The sequence below is a fragment of the Tetrao urogallus genome (genome assembly GCF_951394365.1).
Source record: "Tetrao urogallus genome assembly, chromosome: 1".
NCBI lineage: Eukaryota > Metazoa > Chordata > Aves > Galliformes > Phasianidae > Tetrao > Tetrao urogallus.
The window spans coordinates 88,710,317-88,728,374 of record NC_136813.1 but is presented as its reverse complement, the minus strand read 5'-3'; the positions used below and the strand labels follow the sequence as shown (position 1 = coordinate 88,728,374).

At 37.2% G+C, this 18,058-nt stretch overlaps 1 protein-coding gene across 2 annotated transcripts in view; it reads left to right on the top strand.

Moving 5' to 3' along the window:
• DOP1B (DOP1 leucine zipper like protein B) overlaps positions 1–18,058 on the top strand; it is a gene marked incomplete at both ends in the record, with an annotated part of 41,205 nt that overhangs the window by 5,357 nt on the left and 17,790 nt on the right. Inside the window, 16 exons of one of the 2 annotated variants that reach the window (XM_079539870.1) lie at positions 562–743; positions 826–996; positions 3,244–3,433; positions 4,271–4,369; positions 5,084–5,207; positions 5,966–6,066; positions 6,608–6,722; positions 9,166–9,286; positions 9,795–9,914; positions 10,496–10,601; positions 11,039–11,230; positions 11,941–12,619; positions 14,083–14,351; positions 15,142–15,294; positions 16,255–16,355; positions 17,029–17,219. In XM_079539870.1, coding sequence (XP_079395996.1) covers positions 562–743; positions 826–996; positions 3,244–3,433; positions 4,271–4,369; positions 5,084–5,207; positions 5,966–6,066; positions 6,608–6,722; positions 9,166–9,286; positions 9,795–9,914; positions 10,496–10,601; positions 11,039–11,230; positions 11,941–12,619; positions 14,083–14,351; positions 15,142–15,294; positions 16,255–16,355; positions 17,029–17,219 — 2,914 coding nt within the window. Of the gene's footprint in view, positions 1–561; positions 744–825; positions 997–3,243; positions 3,434–4,270; positions 4,370–5,083; positions 5,208–5,965; positions 6,067–6,607; positions 6,723–9,165; positions 9,287–9,794; positions 9,915–10,495; positions 10,602–11,038; positions 11,231–11,940; positions 12,620–14,079; positions 14,352–15,141; positions 15,295–16,254; positions 16,356–17,028; positions 17,220–18,058 lie in introns of both variants that reach the window. The other variant, XM_079539869.1, reaches the window with a different exon arrangement.

Below are 18,058 nucleotides of genomic sequence, written 5' to 3'. Positions count from 1 at the left end.
TCCTGAGCCTTAGCCTATGTGCAATACTTAGTTGTTTCCTATCCTGAAGATCTTTGACTTATTCATCTATACAATGGCTGTAGTTACTAAAGCATACTGAGCATAGCCACGCAGGTTTACAAGTAACTTCAGAGATTTTTTATATGCATACTTTAGAAGGAGGATTATTTGATTATTTCAGCTATAAGAGCAATGTTAATTTATGAGGAAAGACAGTTATTTAATTCTTACACTATCCCCTGTCCTTAAAAGCTGAGACACTCCACTTCTTGCCTTCCCGCTTCCCTTGGACATAGGATGAGACTGTGCTCTCTTTATCCATTTGATTTTGATTTCCAGTCTCTATGGAAAGCAAGACCAGACTTTCCTAGGCCGTTCATAACTGATTTCATACTAAAATTCAATTGCAGAAGTCTGTTGAAGTGAAACAATCTGCATTTATGAGAGAAAAGCCTTGAATGTTATTTAGTTCTGTTTGCTAGTAGGAAACCTTTGAAATACAGTCATTATAAACCATATTTTACATTACAGATATTCATTCTGACCTGTTTTCTTCCACAGGCTCTTCAGAGTAACCTGAAGTATTCTCTATTGCCAAGACGTCTGATCATCAGTAAAAGATTATCTCAGTGTTTGCATCCAGCACTTCCTAGTGGAGTACATTTAAAGGCACTAGAAACCTATGAAATAATCTTTAAAATAATTGGGACAAAATGGCTTGCCAAGGACTTGTTCTTGTACAGGTAAACTTCTCTTTAAAAGCTTATGCATTTCACAGTCTACTTTAATTAATAATTTTTTTAATTTTTTTTTTTTTTTTTCCAGCTCTGGTTTGTTTCCTCTGCTGGCAAATGCAGCAATGTCAGTGAGGCCTGTTCTCCTTGGTTTGTATGAGAAATACTTTCTTCCTCTCCAAAAGTCCCTCCTACCTGGTCTTCAAGCCTTTGTAATTGGACTGCTGCCTGGATTGGAAGAAGGGTCAGAAATCTATGACAGGTGAGAATTAATGTAAAAGTAATATACAGTATTTTGCTTTCTTATGGAATTCTGAAAAAATTTCTGATGGCTGGTTATGGAAAGAGAAAGTTTGTTAAAGGGCTTCTAAGGGCAGAATGATGACTCCCTGAAAGCTGCAATAAATAGCTTTGAAGTAGAAAAAACCTTTCCCCGTCTATTTTCATCTCAGGAGGAGGAAAGGAGAGGAGAAAAAGGAGGGATGAAAATCGATGTATTGAAGGAACAGAATGAAAAAGCACTTTTAAATGCTCTTCCAAATTCCTGAGTAATTGACCTGTCTTCCCAAACTGCTGCTCTGTAAGGAAATTCTATTTAAATATGTATTGTGACGGAACAGAGCAGCTGCATTCTCTCTCCTTTCCAATCTCTCTGTGTCAGATACTTAGCCTCAGTTTCTGAAAGCAGAAGCAAGAGGCAACCCTTGCAGCATCTATTGTGGAAGAGCTGTTTTACTCATTCCCAGACAGTAATGGCAATGAAAGTCAGGAGCAGGGAGTGTGTGAGAAGAGCACCCACTTGTGTAATGGTTTTACTTCAATTACCAGAAGTGTTTTGTAAGAACTCAGCTACCATAGATTTCAAACAAATGTTGCTTAAACCTTTATAGTCTATTTCCATGTGTATTTACAGTCTAGATATGTTGGCTGTTCTCACTGTTTTTTGTTTGTTTTTTTTTGAATGCTAAGCTATATATAATATGGTTGATAAAATAGTTGTAGATCTAATGTCTCAACAACAAGTGTTAGATTGAAAATTCTTATCAGTCACTGAAGCATGTAAGAATAGGTCACATGTATTTGCAGCTTGGTAGTATTCAGTTGACAATTGCAGAGCATCTTATCTGTAGACACGTGTGTACCTCATACAGTCTGCTATAGAAGGATGGATTTTATTATGTTTTCAGACAGATTTACAAGACACAGCGATGTGTAGCTTTCCTCTTTCCAACAGCACTAATTGCTGGGAATTTGGGAAGTAAGGGAATCTTTTGAAACTAAATATTCTATCCATCTCAAGACTTAATGAGATTCAGCTTATTTTGAAACTGCCTATAACTAGTGTCTATCTAGTGAGTTACTGGCAAATGCAGATTAGTTCCAAGATCCAGCTTCTGTTTGTATGCCTTTTTTTCCCTGTTCTTGATGGCATTGTTTTCACCTTGCACAGACAGAAGTTGGCTGTATATTTCACTGTGTGGAAGATTTCTCTGCTAAAATTTGATTTAATGTCATCTTACAAACCACACAAATCGCATAAAAATATCTTTCTTTAGTTTCCTCGTGGTAATGATTCAGGTACAAGAAAGATAGGCTAGATTTCTTGTTGGGAGCTGTGCTGGATTAATTTTTAACTCAGCCTTGTGAGAGACATAGATACTGTATCCTTGTAATGCTTAAACACACACACACAGACATTAAAGAAAATGTCTTGAAGGGTATTTTATGAGGAAATGGATAAAGAACATTGGGTTTGGAGTCTTTTTTTTCTTTTTTTTTTTTTTTTTCTCTCTTCCGTACTGGACTTCTCTGTTTTCACTCACTTCTGCATTCCTAACGTGAGGTTTCTGCACCACAATACTGACAGAGTTGCCAAAGCAGAAAATGTGCCTGAAGTCATAGGATCTGCAATGTAATTGCCATTTAACAAATTGCAGTGTTCCAGTTCTATGTGCAGTAACTGTGTTATTTTCTCTCACGTTTTTGCTTGTTCGAGACTTAAAAATTGAGCCCGTCGATTTTTAAGTACGAATATATGGGATATCTTCCAATACCCAGACAGACAAAATCAATTTTCACAGCCTGCCATCAGCTTAAAGTATTTCCAGCTCAGCATCAGGCACATCTCTTAGTCAATATTTTGCAATTAGAGCTACTGCAGGTTTGGTCGGAGCTTAGTGTCAGCAGATAATTACAGGAGAAGCTTCCATAGCATGCAGAGAAACTGTTTCAATGCATGTGCACAGTGACAAAGGACTGAAGGTTGTTTGTTAATTTTGTTGATTTATCGTTGTTTGTTCTGGTTTTGTTGCTTGATTGCTTTTCTTTTGTTTGTTCTTTGTGCAATCACATGCTGGCCACCTTTCTGTGGAAAGGGACAATGCTGATAATACAAAAATAGAGGAGAAAAAAAAATCTGTGGCCTACAGTACTCTGTGTAATTGCCTTTTTCTGATGTAAAACTATAGGAACAGAAATCTTTTCTCACGTCAAATATTCTTTCTTACAGAACAGATGCTTTGCTTGTGAAGCTCTCCTTGTTAATGGGCCAAGAAGTTTTCTATGGAGCACTCTGGGGCAGTGTTCTGGTCAGCCCATCCATTAGGCTGCCTGCTTCTCTTTTTGTTGTCAGTCATATCAACAGAGAGCAGTCTGGAAAACAGCAGAAGTACATGCTTGGCACTGATTATAACCTTACAGTAAGTTCATTATGTTTCTTGTGGAACAGTCTTACCTACCATAACGGCAGCATGCTATCAAGTTGTATCTTCTCTGTATTGGATTAGAACATCATGCTCTTAAGAGTGAGAAAAGGAGAGGCTGAAAGGTCTGTACTTCAGAATTGCATTATTAGGCAATTACTTCATGGGAACATCTTACCTGAAATGTAACCAGAGAATCTCCCATGCATACTTTGTTCAGTTTGCAAAATGCAAATCTTCTGAATTTTCTGCACTTTTTCATAGTATTGTATACAGCTTTATAAGACTGGCTCAAGAAATAAACACGGCACCTTGTCTCTGCTTGTTCTGAATTACGCCTTATATACTATGAATACCTTACATACAATTTTTAATGTAGATTTCTCAAATTTTTACAGTCCTAGAAGACAATTCTGAAATTTAATGCCTTTTTGTTCTTTCAGTAAAACAGAAGACGTCAGTAGGTAATTGGTAGTTGGCAGTAGTAATTGGTGTTGAGGTGATGGAATTACTGTAAAGTCAGCTTAAGTACTTAACATCAGCATTTTGTTAGATTTCACTTTCTGTCTGATAGTTAGTGGTACCATGTTGTGACATCCTGTATTGTTACAAAACCAGGTATTTTGTAAATTTTAACAATATTTTAACAGTATTCTGCAAGACTTTTGGCTTGGCTCTTTTTGGAGAGGAAGTAAATGGGTGAATAATTATCCTCTCACATAAAATAATATTGTTCACCTTTAGTCAAGTTTGTTTTTTATCTTTTTCCTCATGATTGTATTTTAGCTATGATCATGAAGTAAAACACCACTGTGCTTTCTTGTTGTTTCACAGATCAAGTCTTTGTGTGTATCAGTCCTGGATTCAAATGTCCTTGTGCAAAGAAACACTCTCGAAGTGATTCTTTTCTTCTTTCCATTTGATACAGCTTTGGTAAGAGGACTACGTTAGTATTGTCATATGTGCACTTTGTGCAGGGAGGTAATTACTGGAAAACTAGTCCAGGTGCCACCTCTGTTATCACTAAATGTCTGAACTTTGTACCTTGAAAACCAATAAAAACAGATTTTGCAGTTTCTCCTCTATCTATTCGTTCATACTCCATACAGCTAACTCAGTTCTACATCATCAAAATGCTTCAAATGAAGCTGTGCTTTGATTCAAGTGTTGTGATATCTCGAATATGCTTGCAATGTTCAGGCTTGGGAAGCTGCACAGAGAAAAATATAGAGCATTTGGAATTGTTTGTGCTAAACTAAGATAACTTCTGTTAATAACTAGAGAAACAAATAATACTTGAAACACTAGCTGTCCCCCATCATTTCCCAACTTGCCTTGTTGTGTAGTAGTTTGAAGGTACCAAATAACTTCAAGTCTTAAGATGTAACACAATGAAGTCTTCAGTATTATTAGCTTAACTGTGGCTCTGTACTATAAATAGGAAAATAATCACACAGATGGGTCAGGCTCCCTTATCTGAAATTTTTAGTAAACAAAATGTTTTGTCATTGATGGTTTATTATCCCTCTTTTTTTCCCTCTCCCAAAACACAAATATTACTAGTTTTAAAACAAATACAAAACCCTCATTACCAGTTTGACTTGTTTCAGTGTTCGTAAACAACTAAGCTGTCTTTTTTTGTCCTAGGACAACAATGAAAATGCTATTCTACTGCTCAGGACTGATCTAGTCTATGTTCTGTCAGCAGCTACACAAACACTGTTGAGGAGAGACATGTCACTCAATAGAAGATTATATGCATGGTTGCTAGGTATGGTACAATATACAGCCAGCGATATTCAATATTCCAAGGACCTAAAAGGAAACTGTTTCAGTGCTTAAAAATATAACATGCTTTTTCAGTAGTTAATGAATGATGTTTAAAGAAAATGTTGTTCTGCTTGCATTTATAAAGTACCTGTTTGTCAAATGAATGCTTGATTTTTATTAAACAGGTTTTCTCTTCAGAGGTTGAATTCATTTCACTGTCCTGAATCACTGGGCTTCTGATGAGTTCTTTGTGGTTCCCTTCACAATTCACCTCGGAATCATCTGAAAGGAACAGAGTGCCATTTTAACCTTGCTCTTTTGGAAGTAATAGCCTATTAAAGATTTCTTCATAGGGTTAATTGTCAAAGAAGGAGCTATAAATGAGCTGTGGCTTCTCCCAGTCTGCCTCTTTTTAAGTGCCAGAAGAGACTGAAAGTGATAGGACAAGAGTTACAATTGTAAAAGAGTTACTCTGTAATTGCATGAAATGTGCCTCTGATTACCCCATATCTAGACCTGACCTTGGTTTTGATTTGTTTGAAGTTCACTATAATACACCTGGATGTCTCTAACTGTGTTGCAGAAGTTGTCCTTGGGCACCTTATGAGTTAGTTTCAAGTAAAGTGTTAAAATTATGAAGATAAAAAATGCAACGTAGTTTCAATACTTTATAAACAAGATGTGTGTAGTTCTCTGTAGTGTAGGTAGTGGGTAATGTAGTGTTTCTTTGTACGTATCATGCCTCTGTTTGTCTTGTAGGTTCTGATATTAAAGGGGGTACTTTTGCTCCGGAGTCAACAACTTCTGAAGACCATGCTATTTATTTTTTTGGAAAATACTCTAGAGATCTTTTAGTTGAGGTTGGTATTCATTCTATACAGATATTTTTATGATCCTTTTAAATTTTAGCACAAACTGTGTCTGTGGTTCACTGCATCGCTTCATATGTCCTTCAGAGCTTTCTATCCCTAACTATAGCATCCCCTCGGTGTTGTTATATTCTTCAATCTGAATGCCTTCTGTATTTGTCCCGACATTATATGTGCTTACAAATACAAATGGAATCTAATTGAAATTATTAAAAATGCCTCCCTAAATAAGATCAGCTCTTGAGTGTGCATGATAAGATGATATTGATTTGTCTATGCGGGAAATTGGAGTTCAGTTGTAGATGATAGACAAAATAAAACTTAGGAATCGTAGAATCGTAGAATCATGGAATGGTTTGGGTTGGAATAGACTTTTAAGGTCATCTAGTTCCAACCCCTACTTTAGGTAGGGACACCTCCCTCTAGATCAGGTTGCTCAAAGCCCCATCCAGCCTGGCCTTGGAAGACCAACTGTTGATAGAATGGAAATCTCTCTTCTAGGTATAACATTTTGATTCTTTCTTTTTACTAGAGCTTGGCTGAAATCTTACATCAGAAATTCTCTGAGTCTGATACAGAGGAACAGCATCAAGCTTATCTGAAACCTTTCCGCATCCTTATCAGTCTCCTTGATAAACCTGAAATAGGTAATGTTACTTGTCACTTCTGTTGTGGCTGTTAAAACTGTTAGACTTCTTGTTTATCAGCTTTGAAAATAGGATTCAGAATAGCACCCTGCGGAGTTCTTCTGAATTCTGATTGTATGTGTTTTGTGCTTTGCTGTGCAGGGGGACTGGTTTACTTGCCTTAGAACTGGTTAAGAGCTGTGCTTTAAAGCAAACACCCTCCAGGTTATTTCTGGCTTTTCTGCAGAGTACTGTACTGGATGCAGTGCACTAGAGCCTGTAATTATCAGAAGGAGAGCCCTCCACTGTGCTCAGAACTGCACTCAGAGTCCAGTTCTAGGACTGAAGCTACTATCCTAGCTTCAGTATTCTGCTATATTCACTCCTTGGAGCTTAATCTCTAAGGTTTAATGTCAGACATCTCTACTTTCTGTCTTGTAAGGAGGCTTCTATCTGAAAAACTGCCAGTACTACTTCTTCCTGGATTTGTTTTTATTGTTTGGCTGCTCGCAGGTCTTTTTGTAGGCCTGCATCAGTCAGACTGCACTGTTTTTCCTATTTACCTGCAGCTGCTCCAGCTGCAAATAACCTCCTCTGGGTTTGGGAGATAGAGGTGCCTCTGTCAGTGGCACTGTGTGCTTGCACTGGCCTGCCACTGCTGTGGGAGCTATAGTCTGAGGCTCTGTGACTGGGCTGTGAAGAGTTTCCTCCACTTCCTTGGTCACATGTCTGTGCTGTTGTCTGCGTGAATTTCCCAGCTCTGCAAGGGTGAGACCCTGCCAGCTTGCCCTTCAAAGGTCAAGTTTTTTCTGTGTCATAAATAAATAAAATCTAAGGGGCTTAACAGAATTTAGTTTTTCAGAGTATTCTTATAAGAACCACATACAGATAAGTCTTTGAAACTCTATTATATGAATCTGATGGGTATGTGAGGTTAACAGGTAGTTTTTAGAAGCCAGTGCAGTCTCAATGACTGACTGTATTCCTCAGCATTCTAGGTGTTATTCTGGAGAAAGATGTTAGTGTTGACTAAGCCTGTAGTCTTTATCACAAATAAAACTTATATACTGAGACTAAACTTTATTTGTAGGCGTCTGTGTATTATCATCCTTTTTCATGGGTCTAGAAAGTCCTCTTAAGTACATCTACTACTAAAGTAGTACCAAAACGTTACCAGGACAAAGGAGAATTCTGTATTACTTCCCTATTAAATGAATGCCACCTTAATAGAGGCCGTTGTTAGACTGTTTATCAAATGGTGCTTACGTCTCCTTCAGCTGTTAATTTTAATGTTTTGTAAGAATATCTGAAAAACAGTTGTAATTAATGAATATTCTATAAAACATTTTCATTTCCTGAAAACTATGTTGAACGAAGAACAGGTGACTGAGGTGGTTGGATTAGTCACATATTTTATAATCTAATTTAGAAAGTGGATGACTGATAGTGGATGGCCTACTGTATGTTTTATTTTGTTGACAGTCATTGTTAATCTGAACCACAGGAAAGGATTATTTAGCTGAGCTGCATGATATGCTTTACTCTTTCTGTTTCAGTCAGCACACAAATTATAACTTCTTTAGCTTTAAACCTGTATAACTTTCACTTCCTTTTCAAATGAACTTTTAAAAAAAAAAAAAAAAAAGGCAAAACAAAACAGCAGAATCTTTGACCTTTTCTGCTACTTAGTGATGTAACTTTGTTTTTTCCTGTAGAAACACTCATTGGAATGCTTTATTTACCCTTTTTTAATAGTTCTATATTTGGAATACTGGACATATAAATTGTTCACCTTTATGTGCAATTTTACATAGAATGAAGGTGTGCTGACCCATGACACTTGGGTGCACATGACAGCATACACCTGACTTCTGGGTTCTTCTTAAAACTGTGTATAAAAAAGCATGTTATGGTTCTATTTGATCAATTGAGCTTTCTCTATTACAGTTATTTTCCCAGACTTTGTTCCTCAAAATTTAATCATGGCTACTGTGCTGAATGAGTATTGGGAAATTTGCTTGTTTTCCTCACAGTTATAGATATGGTGATTATTTCTGGCATGTGAACTGCAGGTCTGTAGTATGCTTATACCCACTTAAAATGACTGCAGTAAATGTGCCTTAATAAGTGTCTTAGATGTAATGTAGAATCAGTGCTGTGACTTTTCAAGTACCACTTTAAAAGTTCCTAAAAATGAAACACAGGGAGTATTCGACTAAAATAAAAAATAATAATAATAATTAAAAAAATCCCTGTAAGTAGTTAATTTCATTTTGACTGAGATGTTTCCCAAAATCTGATGTTTTAAAAAGCCACGTAATCATTTTCTTCATGCTTCAAAACTCTTGTTGTTGTTTTATTTAAATCTAGTTATCCCTAATTCAAATTTATACAAGCTTGTAACTGAACTACCTAGCAATGACTGTGATACAATTGCAGAGTTTTTTTTATTCTTAAACTATAGGGCCACAGGTTGTTGGGGACCTCTTCCTTGAAGTTATTAGAGCCTTTTATTCCTACTGCAAGGATGCACTTGGTTCTGATCTCAAACTTAGCTACAATCAAAGTGGCAACATACTTGCAAGGTACAACTTTTCAATTATAAACTGAAACTGTTTCATATATATATACATATATATATATATACATATATATATATGTATGTATATGTATAGTTAGATAGATAGATATATTAAGCTAAGTTAATAAAAACTAACCTAATAAAGCAAATTTTTGTTTCAAAAGCTAAGTAGCCTTCTATATAAAATACCAGATTTCTTGTGACTTCCCTAACATTTTCCACGCACCTGCTTGATTTCTTTGATTAGAAGAGAAGAAATTGAAGAACACTGCTTATTGTTGGCCGTGATCAAGTTCAGTAAGGTTTGATTTCTTTCATCTTGGAAGATGCTCAAAATTTAGCCATTCTAGAATCTCTTAGTTCCTGGATTAAAGCAATCAATATCTCGGAGGAAAAATAAGTTTTTAGAGTACATCAGCTAATGCTGTGACATACATGCTCTTAAAATCTTTGCTGATATCTCTTTTTCTCTTTTTTTTTTTTTTCTTTTTCTTCTTTTTCCTTCCATGCAGTGCAATCAAAGAGAACAAAAATGCTTCAGAAATTGTCAAAACAGTCAATGTGTTGATTACCTCCTTAAGCACAGACTTTCTTTGGGATTACATGACTAAATGTTTTGAAGATTGTTTCAGGTATTTATGTTATCTAAAAATAGAGCACCCTCCCTCCCCAAAAATGATGCATAACAGCTATCTATGTAAGAATATAAAGTTTATCAAAACATTTACATTCTGGTAGGGCCTCAGTACAAGTTAGATTCAGATAGCTATATGTGTTGCTTCCTGAAATAATTAAATAATGCAAACTAATAATTGCATACAAAAAAATAAAAATAAAAAAATTTTAAAAAAGAAATTATGTTTTAATAGCAGCTAGGACTGGGAAAGACTTAAAAGGAGAGGTGGGTAGGGAAAATGCTTTTGTCTTTTTTTGGAGAACAAGTGTATCCTTTTTTTTTCTTTTTAAATGTAAGACAGAAGGTTACACTTAGTCAGAGAGTCTACAGAGATTTGATATGAAAATTAGAAACACTGAGCATCTCTCATACATGCAGCAGTTTAGGTGGTTTTTGACAGGATGCTTTCTGCTCTGCTGTATTAGAAATCTCTTTTTACTTTACTTTAGAAGGCCTAACTGTTCTGCTGAAAGTATTCCATTGTAACAAGAATTTTGACAGGAAAATTGTTTAAAATGGTGCTTATTTTCATGCTAGAAAGAAGTCCACACAGACGAGAGATCTTCTTGAAAATGTTAGCATGCCTCCTACAATTTCAGAGCTCTGCACTTTATTGGTGTTTCTTCTTGATGTGATTCCTTTGGTAAGGCAACCTGCAGTTAACTGTTTTGATGTCTTTAGATGCCTAAGAACAAATAATTAGTAGATGATGTGTAATAGAAGCAAGCAAGTATGCGTATGTGCATCTATGACATGTTTGGCAAATTATAGTTTCACCTGCTGACTTCTATATGGTTATCCTTGCTATTGCCTAGCAAAATAACTAGCAAAATAGCAAAATTATGGTAATCCAGTGAAAGGAATGAGACTTCTTTGTCTCATAGTAGCTGGCAGACTGTCATAACTCTTTTAGGGTATGATGTTTTTTATTATATAGAATGAAGGAAGAAGAATAGCTCTGAAGCAAGTTTGTACAGATTACATATTCATGAACTGATGTTATCAACAATTAAGCAGTGTTACTACACAGTTAAATAATAATGTCTGATAGCTACTTTAAACAATGCTTATTTATTTTAGGAACTCTACTCTGAAGTGCAGACTCAGTATCTTCCCCAGATGCTCAGTTATATGGTGCAGTCTCTCCTGGAAAATGTAGAGGTATTAAGTTTGCCAGAACTCACTCATGCCTTAAAGACATGTTTTAAGGTGCTTAGCAAAGTGCAAATGCCTCCTTCCTATTTGGATGTTGAGACGGGAAGTAGAAATGAGGTAAGTATTTCACAAGTTATCGATATGTAAAATTGATTGTGACGAGTCTTGTTTTTAAATACTAGTTCTTTAATTTTAAATGTAGATGATGAACAGAAGCAATACAGATTTTCAGAACTTATTTTGTCCCCTTCCAGATTATTCAGTGTCCTGTAATTATTGTTTCATTTCTGACTTGTTTCAATTATTTGTGAGGGTGAAGTAGTTTCTTCTGAAACAGAGGCTATGATCCTATGTATTAAGAAAAAATGTGCTTTTAATAGTATTGAAAAGGCAGACAGCATCATGCAGTTCTTAAAGATGAGTTGACAAATCAAGCTCAGTATTACAGCTGGTTAGGTCTATAAGGCTTTTTGTTAATATTTTAGCTTAATACGATGTGGAATTACTTGGGTGCAGGAGACTGTTATGGCAAATAAGGAACAGTTGGTGTGAAGCGGTCACACAAGCACAGCCTGAATGTTTTTCAGTAGAACAAATAAATGCATTTGACTGAAAATAATCAAGCATAAATAATACTGTTCCAGTTGTAAAGTGGATTTAAGGAAATATTTCCATTTGCTAAGCATCTCTAGACAGGGATCTGTTGATGTTTGAGTGAAAGTGTGAGGACTACGCAAATATTTGTTATGTTTTAAATGCAGTTGAATCAAATTAAATATCACTGACTAAATACTGTCACATTAATTATGTTAATGTTTCTGTTCTAGAGCCCGGTGAAAAAGGAAAATGTGGATGTAACCTTGGAGACTAAGTCAGAGCTGCAGGAGGAGGACGAGACTCCATTCCCTCCCCTGAAGTCTGAAGACAGCGGCATTGGTCTAAGTGCTTCCTCCCCAGAGCTCTCTCAGCACTTAGGAGTGCCAAATGTGACACTGGAGAGAGATGATGTCTGGAAAAAAGGAGGGAGCATTCAGAAGACTTTGCATTGCATCCAAGAGCTGGTTGCCAAGTTTTCCAGTAAATACATTTTTGGGATGCAATTTCAAGAAGCAAATAATGAAAGCATCTCAGCAATTAATCTGAGTGGAAAAGAGAAGAAAGAGAATGGCTACAGATTATCTGAGAGTGCCAGCAAGAAAAAGATTGCAAAGCAAATCACTGTACCTCAGTTTAAACAAATGCTTTCAGAATTGTTCTCAGTTCGAGGGTCACCATTCAAGAACAAGAGTTCTAACCTTTCTTCTGATTGCAGCTCTGATAATAAGAAAGAAAAGGAGGAAGACTGGGACTTGGAACAAGTGATGCTTGTCTTGGGACCCCTTAGAGCTGACTGCAAGGAAGCTTTTGCTGCAGCTTGTCACCTTCTGTTGGATTGTACCACATTCCCCGTCTATCTTTCGGAGGAGGAAATGGAGCAGTTGTATATCTCTTTGTTTCAGTTTCCTGGTAAGAAAAGATTCCTTTCATGGACAACTTGTGCATTTGGGAATACAAATTACAATGTGAGCTCAGTTACTTGCAAGAGATGCAATCAGTAGGTAATGCCTTTTGACTGATCTGAAGGCAAGTTGCCTATGAATTCAAGATTTACCACATCAGGGTATATTTTGTGTCTTGGGGATAGAGGACAATTCTTCTCAAGCATTTTTAATGATTTTTTTGAAGACTTTCACTGCAAAACTTGTAGATGACAGGATGAGAAGATCTTCTGGCCTGGGGTGTTTTTGGCAGATTTCAGAAGTTTCAACAGATCCATAATAAAAGAAGCATTAGGGGTTGATGGATTAAATGGAAAATCAGGGCCCATGATAGAAGCAAAATATCCATTTTCCTAACCTTAAAGTTCAAAGGAATTTGATTAAAGCTAACATATATAAAAAAAAAAAAATCATGTATGATTGAAGGGCCTGTCCGTGCTAGGAATTTTCATTAGTTTTAGGAGCAGTTATACTGGCTTGAAGGCTTGTTGACAAGACTGTTTTGTGGTGAACAATGAGGTGGGAAACTGAAATTTGTCTTTCACCTCAATACAAATTTCTGGTGTCTTCCTTAAAGCAACAGTGATACGCTTATCATTTACACGGGTGAGCTCTCCTTGATGTAGATGCTTGCATATTTGCAGTGCCTTCCACTTGATTAAGCAATTTAGCTGTACTGAGTGTACTTAGAAGGCTTCCTTACATACCTGTGTTTCTTTGGAATGTTGTCCTAGGATTATGTAAGATTATTTTTGATATAATTTTCAACTGCACAGCTTGGAGAAACAGTAAGGTTTAAAGGCAAGAGGGTAGAGACCCTCTAATAATGAAGGTGTAGGCTGAATGCAGTACAGAAGTTGTCTGATGAGGAGAAGGAAGAGTATTCGTTTTATTCTGGTGGTTAAGTACTTGAAACATTTGTCTTTGAAGCTAGAGACGTGAATTCATACTTCAGACTGTATCCAGTCAAGTCCTAATAAAATGTTTGCTGCAAGAATAATCAGATGAGCTAAAAGTGGCTTGACATGCTGTTAGTTGTATCAGTTCCTTGTGTGCTTTATGGCTACTGAAATGATACGCCTCAGTGCAGTTCCAGGGAGCCACTTTTGATCAGCAGTCCTCTGTTGTTATCTCTGACAGTGACAGCTGGAAAATGGCAGCTGTAAAAACTAATTGTGCCTAAACAATCCGGAAAGCAGGAGTGCACTTGCTGTTGGGTCACTGAGGTCCTCCCTGCTAGGAAAAGTAGGGAAAATGTACACTTTGTTTTGAAGAGAGCTCATCTGAAGCAAGTGGCGTTATGATAGCATCACAGCTGAATTCTGGGTAGTCATTTTTGTCTCTTGATCCTGTGAGCTAGATTGAAGAATAGTTGAAGATAAGAGTATAACCTTTGAGTACCCTAATCTTTTTCACTTGTCTTCTGAGGAGGTTGTGATGCCAGCTTCCCTCTGTGGCTGAAGTCCTTAATGACAATATGCTGCTGTGTAAATGACTGCTATGTTCAGAATGTGTCCATCTTCACGCTGCTGGAGGTGATCAACCATTCCCAGTCACTAGCGCTTGTGATAGAAGACCGAATGAAGCGATACAAAGTCTCTGGCCACAACCCCTTCCTCGGGAAGCTGCAGATGGTCACGCTTCCTCCCATTGCTCCTGGAGTTCTAAAGATCATCTCGGAGAAAACTGATTTCTACCAGGTGTCAACCCTCTCTTTCTTTATTACTGCCCAGCTGTAAATCCAAGGTGGGGTGGGAAAGGAAGTAGTATCCATACGAATTTTTGGAGCAATATGTTTACTTCTGTTTCGGGTGGTTGGTTTTTTTTTGTTTTTTTTTTTTTTTTTGTCCTTCACAAGCATTTGAAAGAAATTGCATTCTTACTTGTGTACTTCACAATAAGATGCTCAGAAGTGAGAGGCTATTTTTAAATTGCTGGTTGTGTCCAAATTCTTGAGATGGAGGTAGATTTGAAGGGCTAAGTTTCATTAGCCTAAGCGCTATACTTCAGAGAACTTAGATACCACTCAAATTTTTCAGTAAGACTCAGTACTAGTGGATAAATAATGATGCAAACATTCCGTCCTCCTTGTTTTGATTACATCTATTTCAAAGATGCTTTCCTCATCTCAACCATTTGTTGGTATGAGAGTTCATTCCAACCTGTTACTGTTTATTACTCCGCTTCCAGCTTCTGTGCCTGATATGTGTGATCTGTTTTGACCCAGAAAACAGAAGCAGAAGTGCTTTCCTGAACTCTGATGCACATCTATTTGAATTACCTACCCTCTGATATCAGAGTTGGAAAGTATATTCCTTTAGGTTTAAGTGTGTGACCTGAATTCTTGCCCTTTACTAACCTAGGAAGATTTGGAAATATCTTTCAGCAACAGAGTGCTTTTATGCAATAGAAAGCTTTGAAGTCAGTGAAGAAATGACACTGTTATTGCCTATTCATTTTATTTTATTTATTGTTTTTACTGTACCCCAGAGAGTAGCCTGCGTGCTCTGGAATCAGCTGAACAAAGAGACACGAGAACATCATATTGCCTGTGTGGAACTATTCTATAGGCTGCATTGCCTGGCACCATCAGCAAATATCTGTGAAGACATTATATGCCATGCACTTTTGGATCATGATAAAGTAGGTCTTGTATTCACTGAAGCCCGTTTGTTACTGTAGAGTTCTTCCGGTGTTTCCCAAACTGCATCCGGTTCCCTTCCATCCCAGGGTCTTTGCTTCTGTGGTCCCTCTGTCTCTCCACAGACTCTCTGTCCACTCCACTGCGATTCCTTGGGACTACTGCTAGATTTAATCCCTGAATACAAGCTGTATCAGTCAGTGCTGGAACATCTTTAGTTTTGGTCCAAATAATTTAGCATCTCAAAACTTGCAATGTTTGTCATTATTTCTAAAATGACCTAAACCCACAATTGACTCTTAGTGCAACGCAGCATTTTATTACTTTTTAAGAGTGTGCCAGCAAAATGTTGACCCCGTGTCTGCCTTAGTATTTAGTTCTCATATTAAGTAAGCTGTATTTAAATGAAGCCAGTTCTTAATTACTTTACTTGCCTGGTTTAATGACAAAACAGTTCCGTAGTGACTTAGTGTTTATTTATGAGTCTTGCACAACAAAGCTTACAACAGCCTTCTTCATTCTCCAGCAATGTTTTTGTATCTTTCTGCTTGCAATTTTGAAACTTAAAAGTTTGGAAATATGTTAATGCTTTTCAAACAAAATCACCAATAATAAACAGTACCTGATACAGCAGTGTCTTTCCCATTTGTCATCCAACTTTCAGACCTCCCTAACATCAAACCAAGAGTAAATGTTTATAATACACCTAAGTCCTGAACTATGTTTTTGGTGTATTGGTGCATCTTTGTGGCTGTCAAGGTTTGGTTGTGCATTCATGGATATTTGGCATTTTGGTTTAGTCTACTGCATAAAAGTACTCTCAAAATACCTGAGAAGGATTAGTAGTCATCTGTGTAATTATAGCAGAACTATTGTTCTGATAGAGGTTTAAAAATCACTAAAACTTTACTCAGAGATAAATACTGCAAAAAATAATGTCTGTGTCTTGTTTCCTTGCAAAGGGAACAAGGCTGGAAGCACTGTTCAGATTCTCTGTCATGTGGCATCTGACCCGAGAGATCCAAGGCAGCAGAGTATCTTCTCACAATCGGTCCTTTGATAGGTATTTTCCATTTCCACTTGCTTATATTTATGTTTATATTATGCTTTGTTCTGCTCCTTTTGTCTGGGATGGGAGAGAGTTCTATAGAGCTTCACGAGCAAATGAAAAGCCTTCAGACTCCTTGCACTCCTGCTTGCACTCATTGCATGGTGCACTGAAGAGCAACTTTATGTTCTGGTGTAAAGGAAGCTTTTGTAAAAATAGTAGGAGCTTCTTCTATGAAAGATAACTTGCTGACAAATTTCTGCATAGCAGACACTTTTTCTCTTAGAGTGGGTTATATTTTTTTGTTTTCTCAAAGAAAATGGAACTAGTGCGCGCGCGCACACAAAAAAACTTTTGTTTAGAATGACTTAAATATTTATGAGACAACTTTTGTAGAACATGGAGAGAGAAATATTAAGAGTTTTTCCTAAATATACGTATGAAAACTTTTTATAGTATGTTGTTCTTCTACAGTGTGAATGCATGTTTGGCCTTGCCTCTACAAATGCATGTGCAGTTGACCTCAGCTCAAGAAAATGTGCATGATCAACCTGTTGTTAGCAGAGATGAGCTATTGGCTGATGCTTACATGAACTTGTGCTAAGTCTTCCACACAACAACTTTGTTGTTTGCATTAACTTTTTCAGGTATTTCAGTTGTACTTATTAGTTCTGATCTCTCCATTCAGGTCTCTGTTTGTGGTGCTGGACAGTCTCAATTGTTCAGATGGTGCAATTGGTGCTGCAGCACAGGGCTGGCTGATCCGTGCTCTTTCACTTAATGATGTTGCACGGATTCTTGAACCAGTCCTGCTGCTGTTGCTTCATCCAAAGACACAACGCACGTCCATCCACTACATCAAACAGAAAAATTCAACAGGTAAAACTGTTCTTGGACTGAAACTGTAAGTGCTGACGTAGCATAACATACTTCTGAACACCTGCTGAAGGTGATGTCTGGACTGTGATGGCATCATGTTGCACTGGGTTATCTTGTCTCAGTTCCATAGATTCTTCCTCATCCATGTACCTCTGGTGATGCCTAAAGCAGAATTCAGGAGTAAGTCATGCTAATTCGAGGACTAATGGCAATTTCTGTTACAGTAGTTGCACCTGCACTGTTGGTTTGGATTGCTTCTTGCTTTGCTCTGGGATCTTGTCCCACGCTTCTCATCACCATTCCTAAATGATCCACACTGCACGTGTGTTCACTGTTTACAGGATCCCTTCATGAGCAAAACTAGGTTTGCAACCAAATGAAATCCAGGAGCAGTTTGGTGATTATGTCAGTCCAGGAGCTGTTCCAGTAAGTGGGATGGACAGGCAAATCTTACTCTCTCTGCCAAGTCTTCCACCAGCAGACCATGCACTCTCAGTATCAGATTTCTTTCTTCAATCAGTATGTTTTTTGTTGTTTTTTTTTTTTTTTTTTTGTCGTTCACTTGTTTGTTTGTTTGTTTTTTTTAGTTTAATTTGGCAATCATTTTAAGATCTATAATGAGAAACATTATGAATCACACATGATCACATGGCAGATATGGAACAAACAGCTCATGTGACAGAGACCTTTAGGGAGTAGCTGTGGAAGACTTAGATATATCTAAGTATGAACTGAGGATTTGCTCCAAGTGCAGAATCCTGTGAAGGCTGGCAGCCTATTTAGGTTTGGGATTGGTGGAAACAGTGTGGCTATGAGATGCCCTGCATCATTTGGCCCAA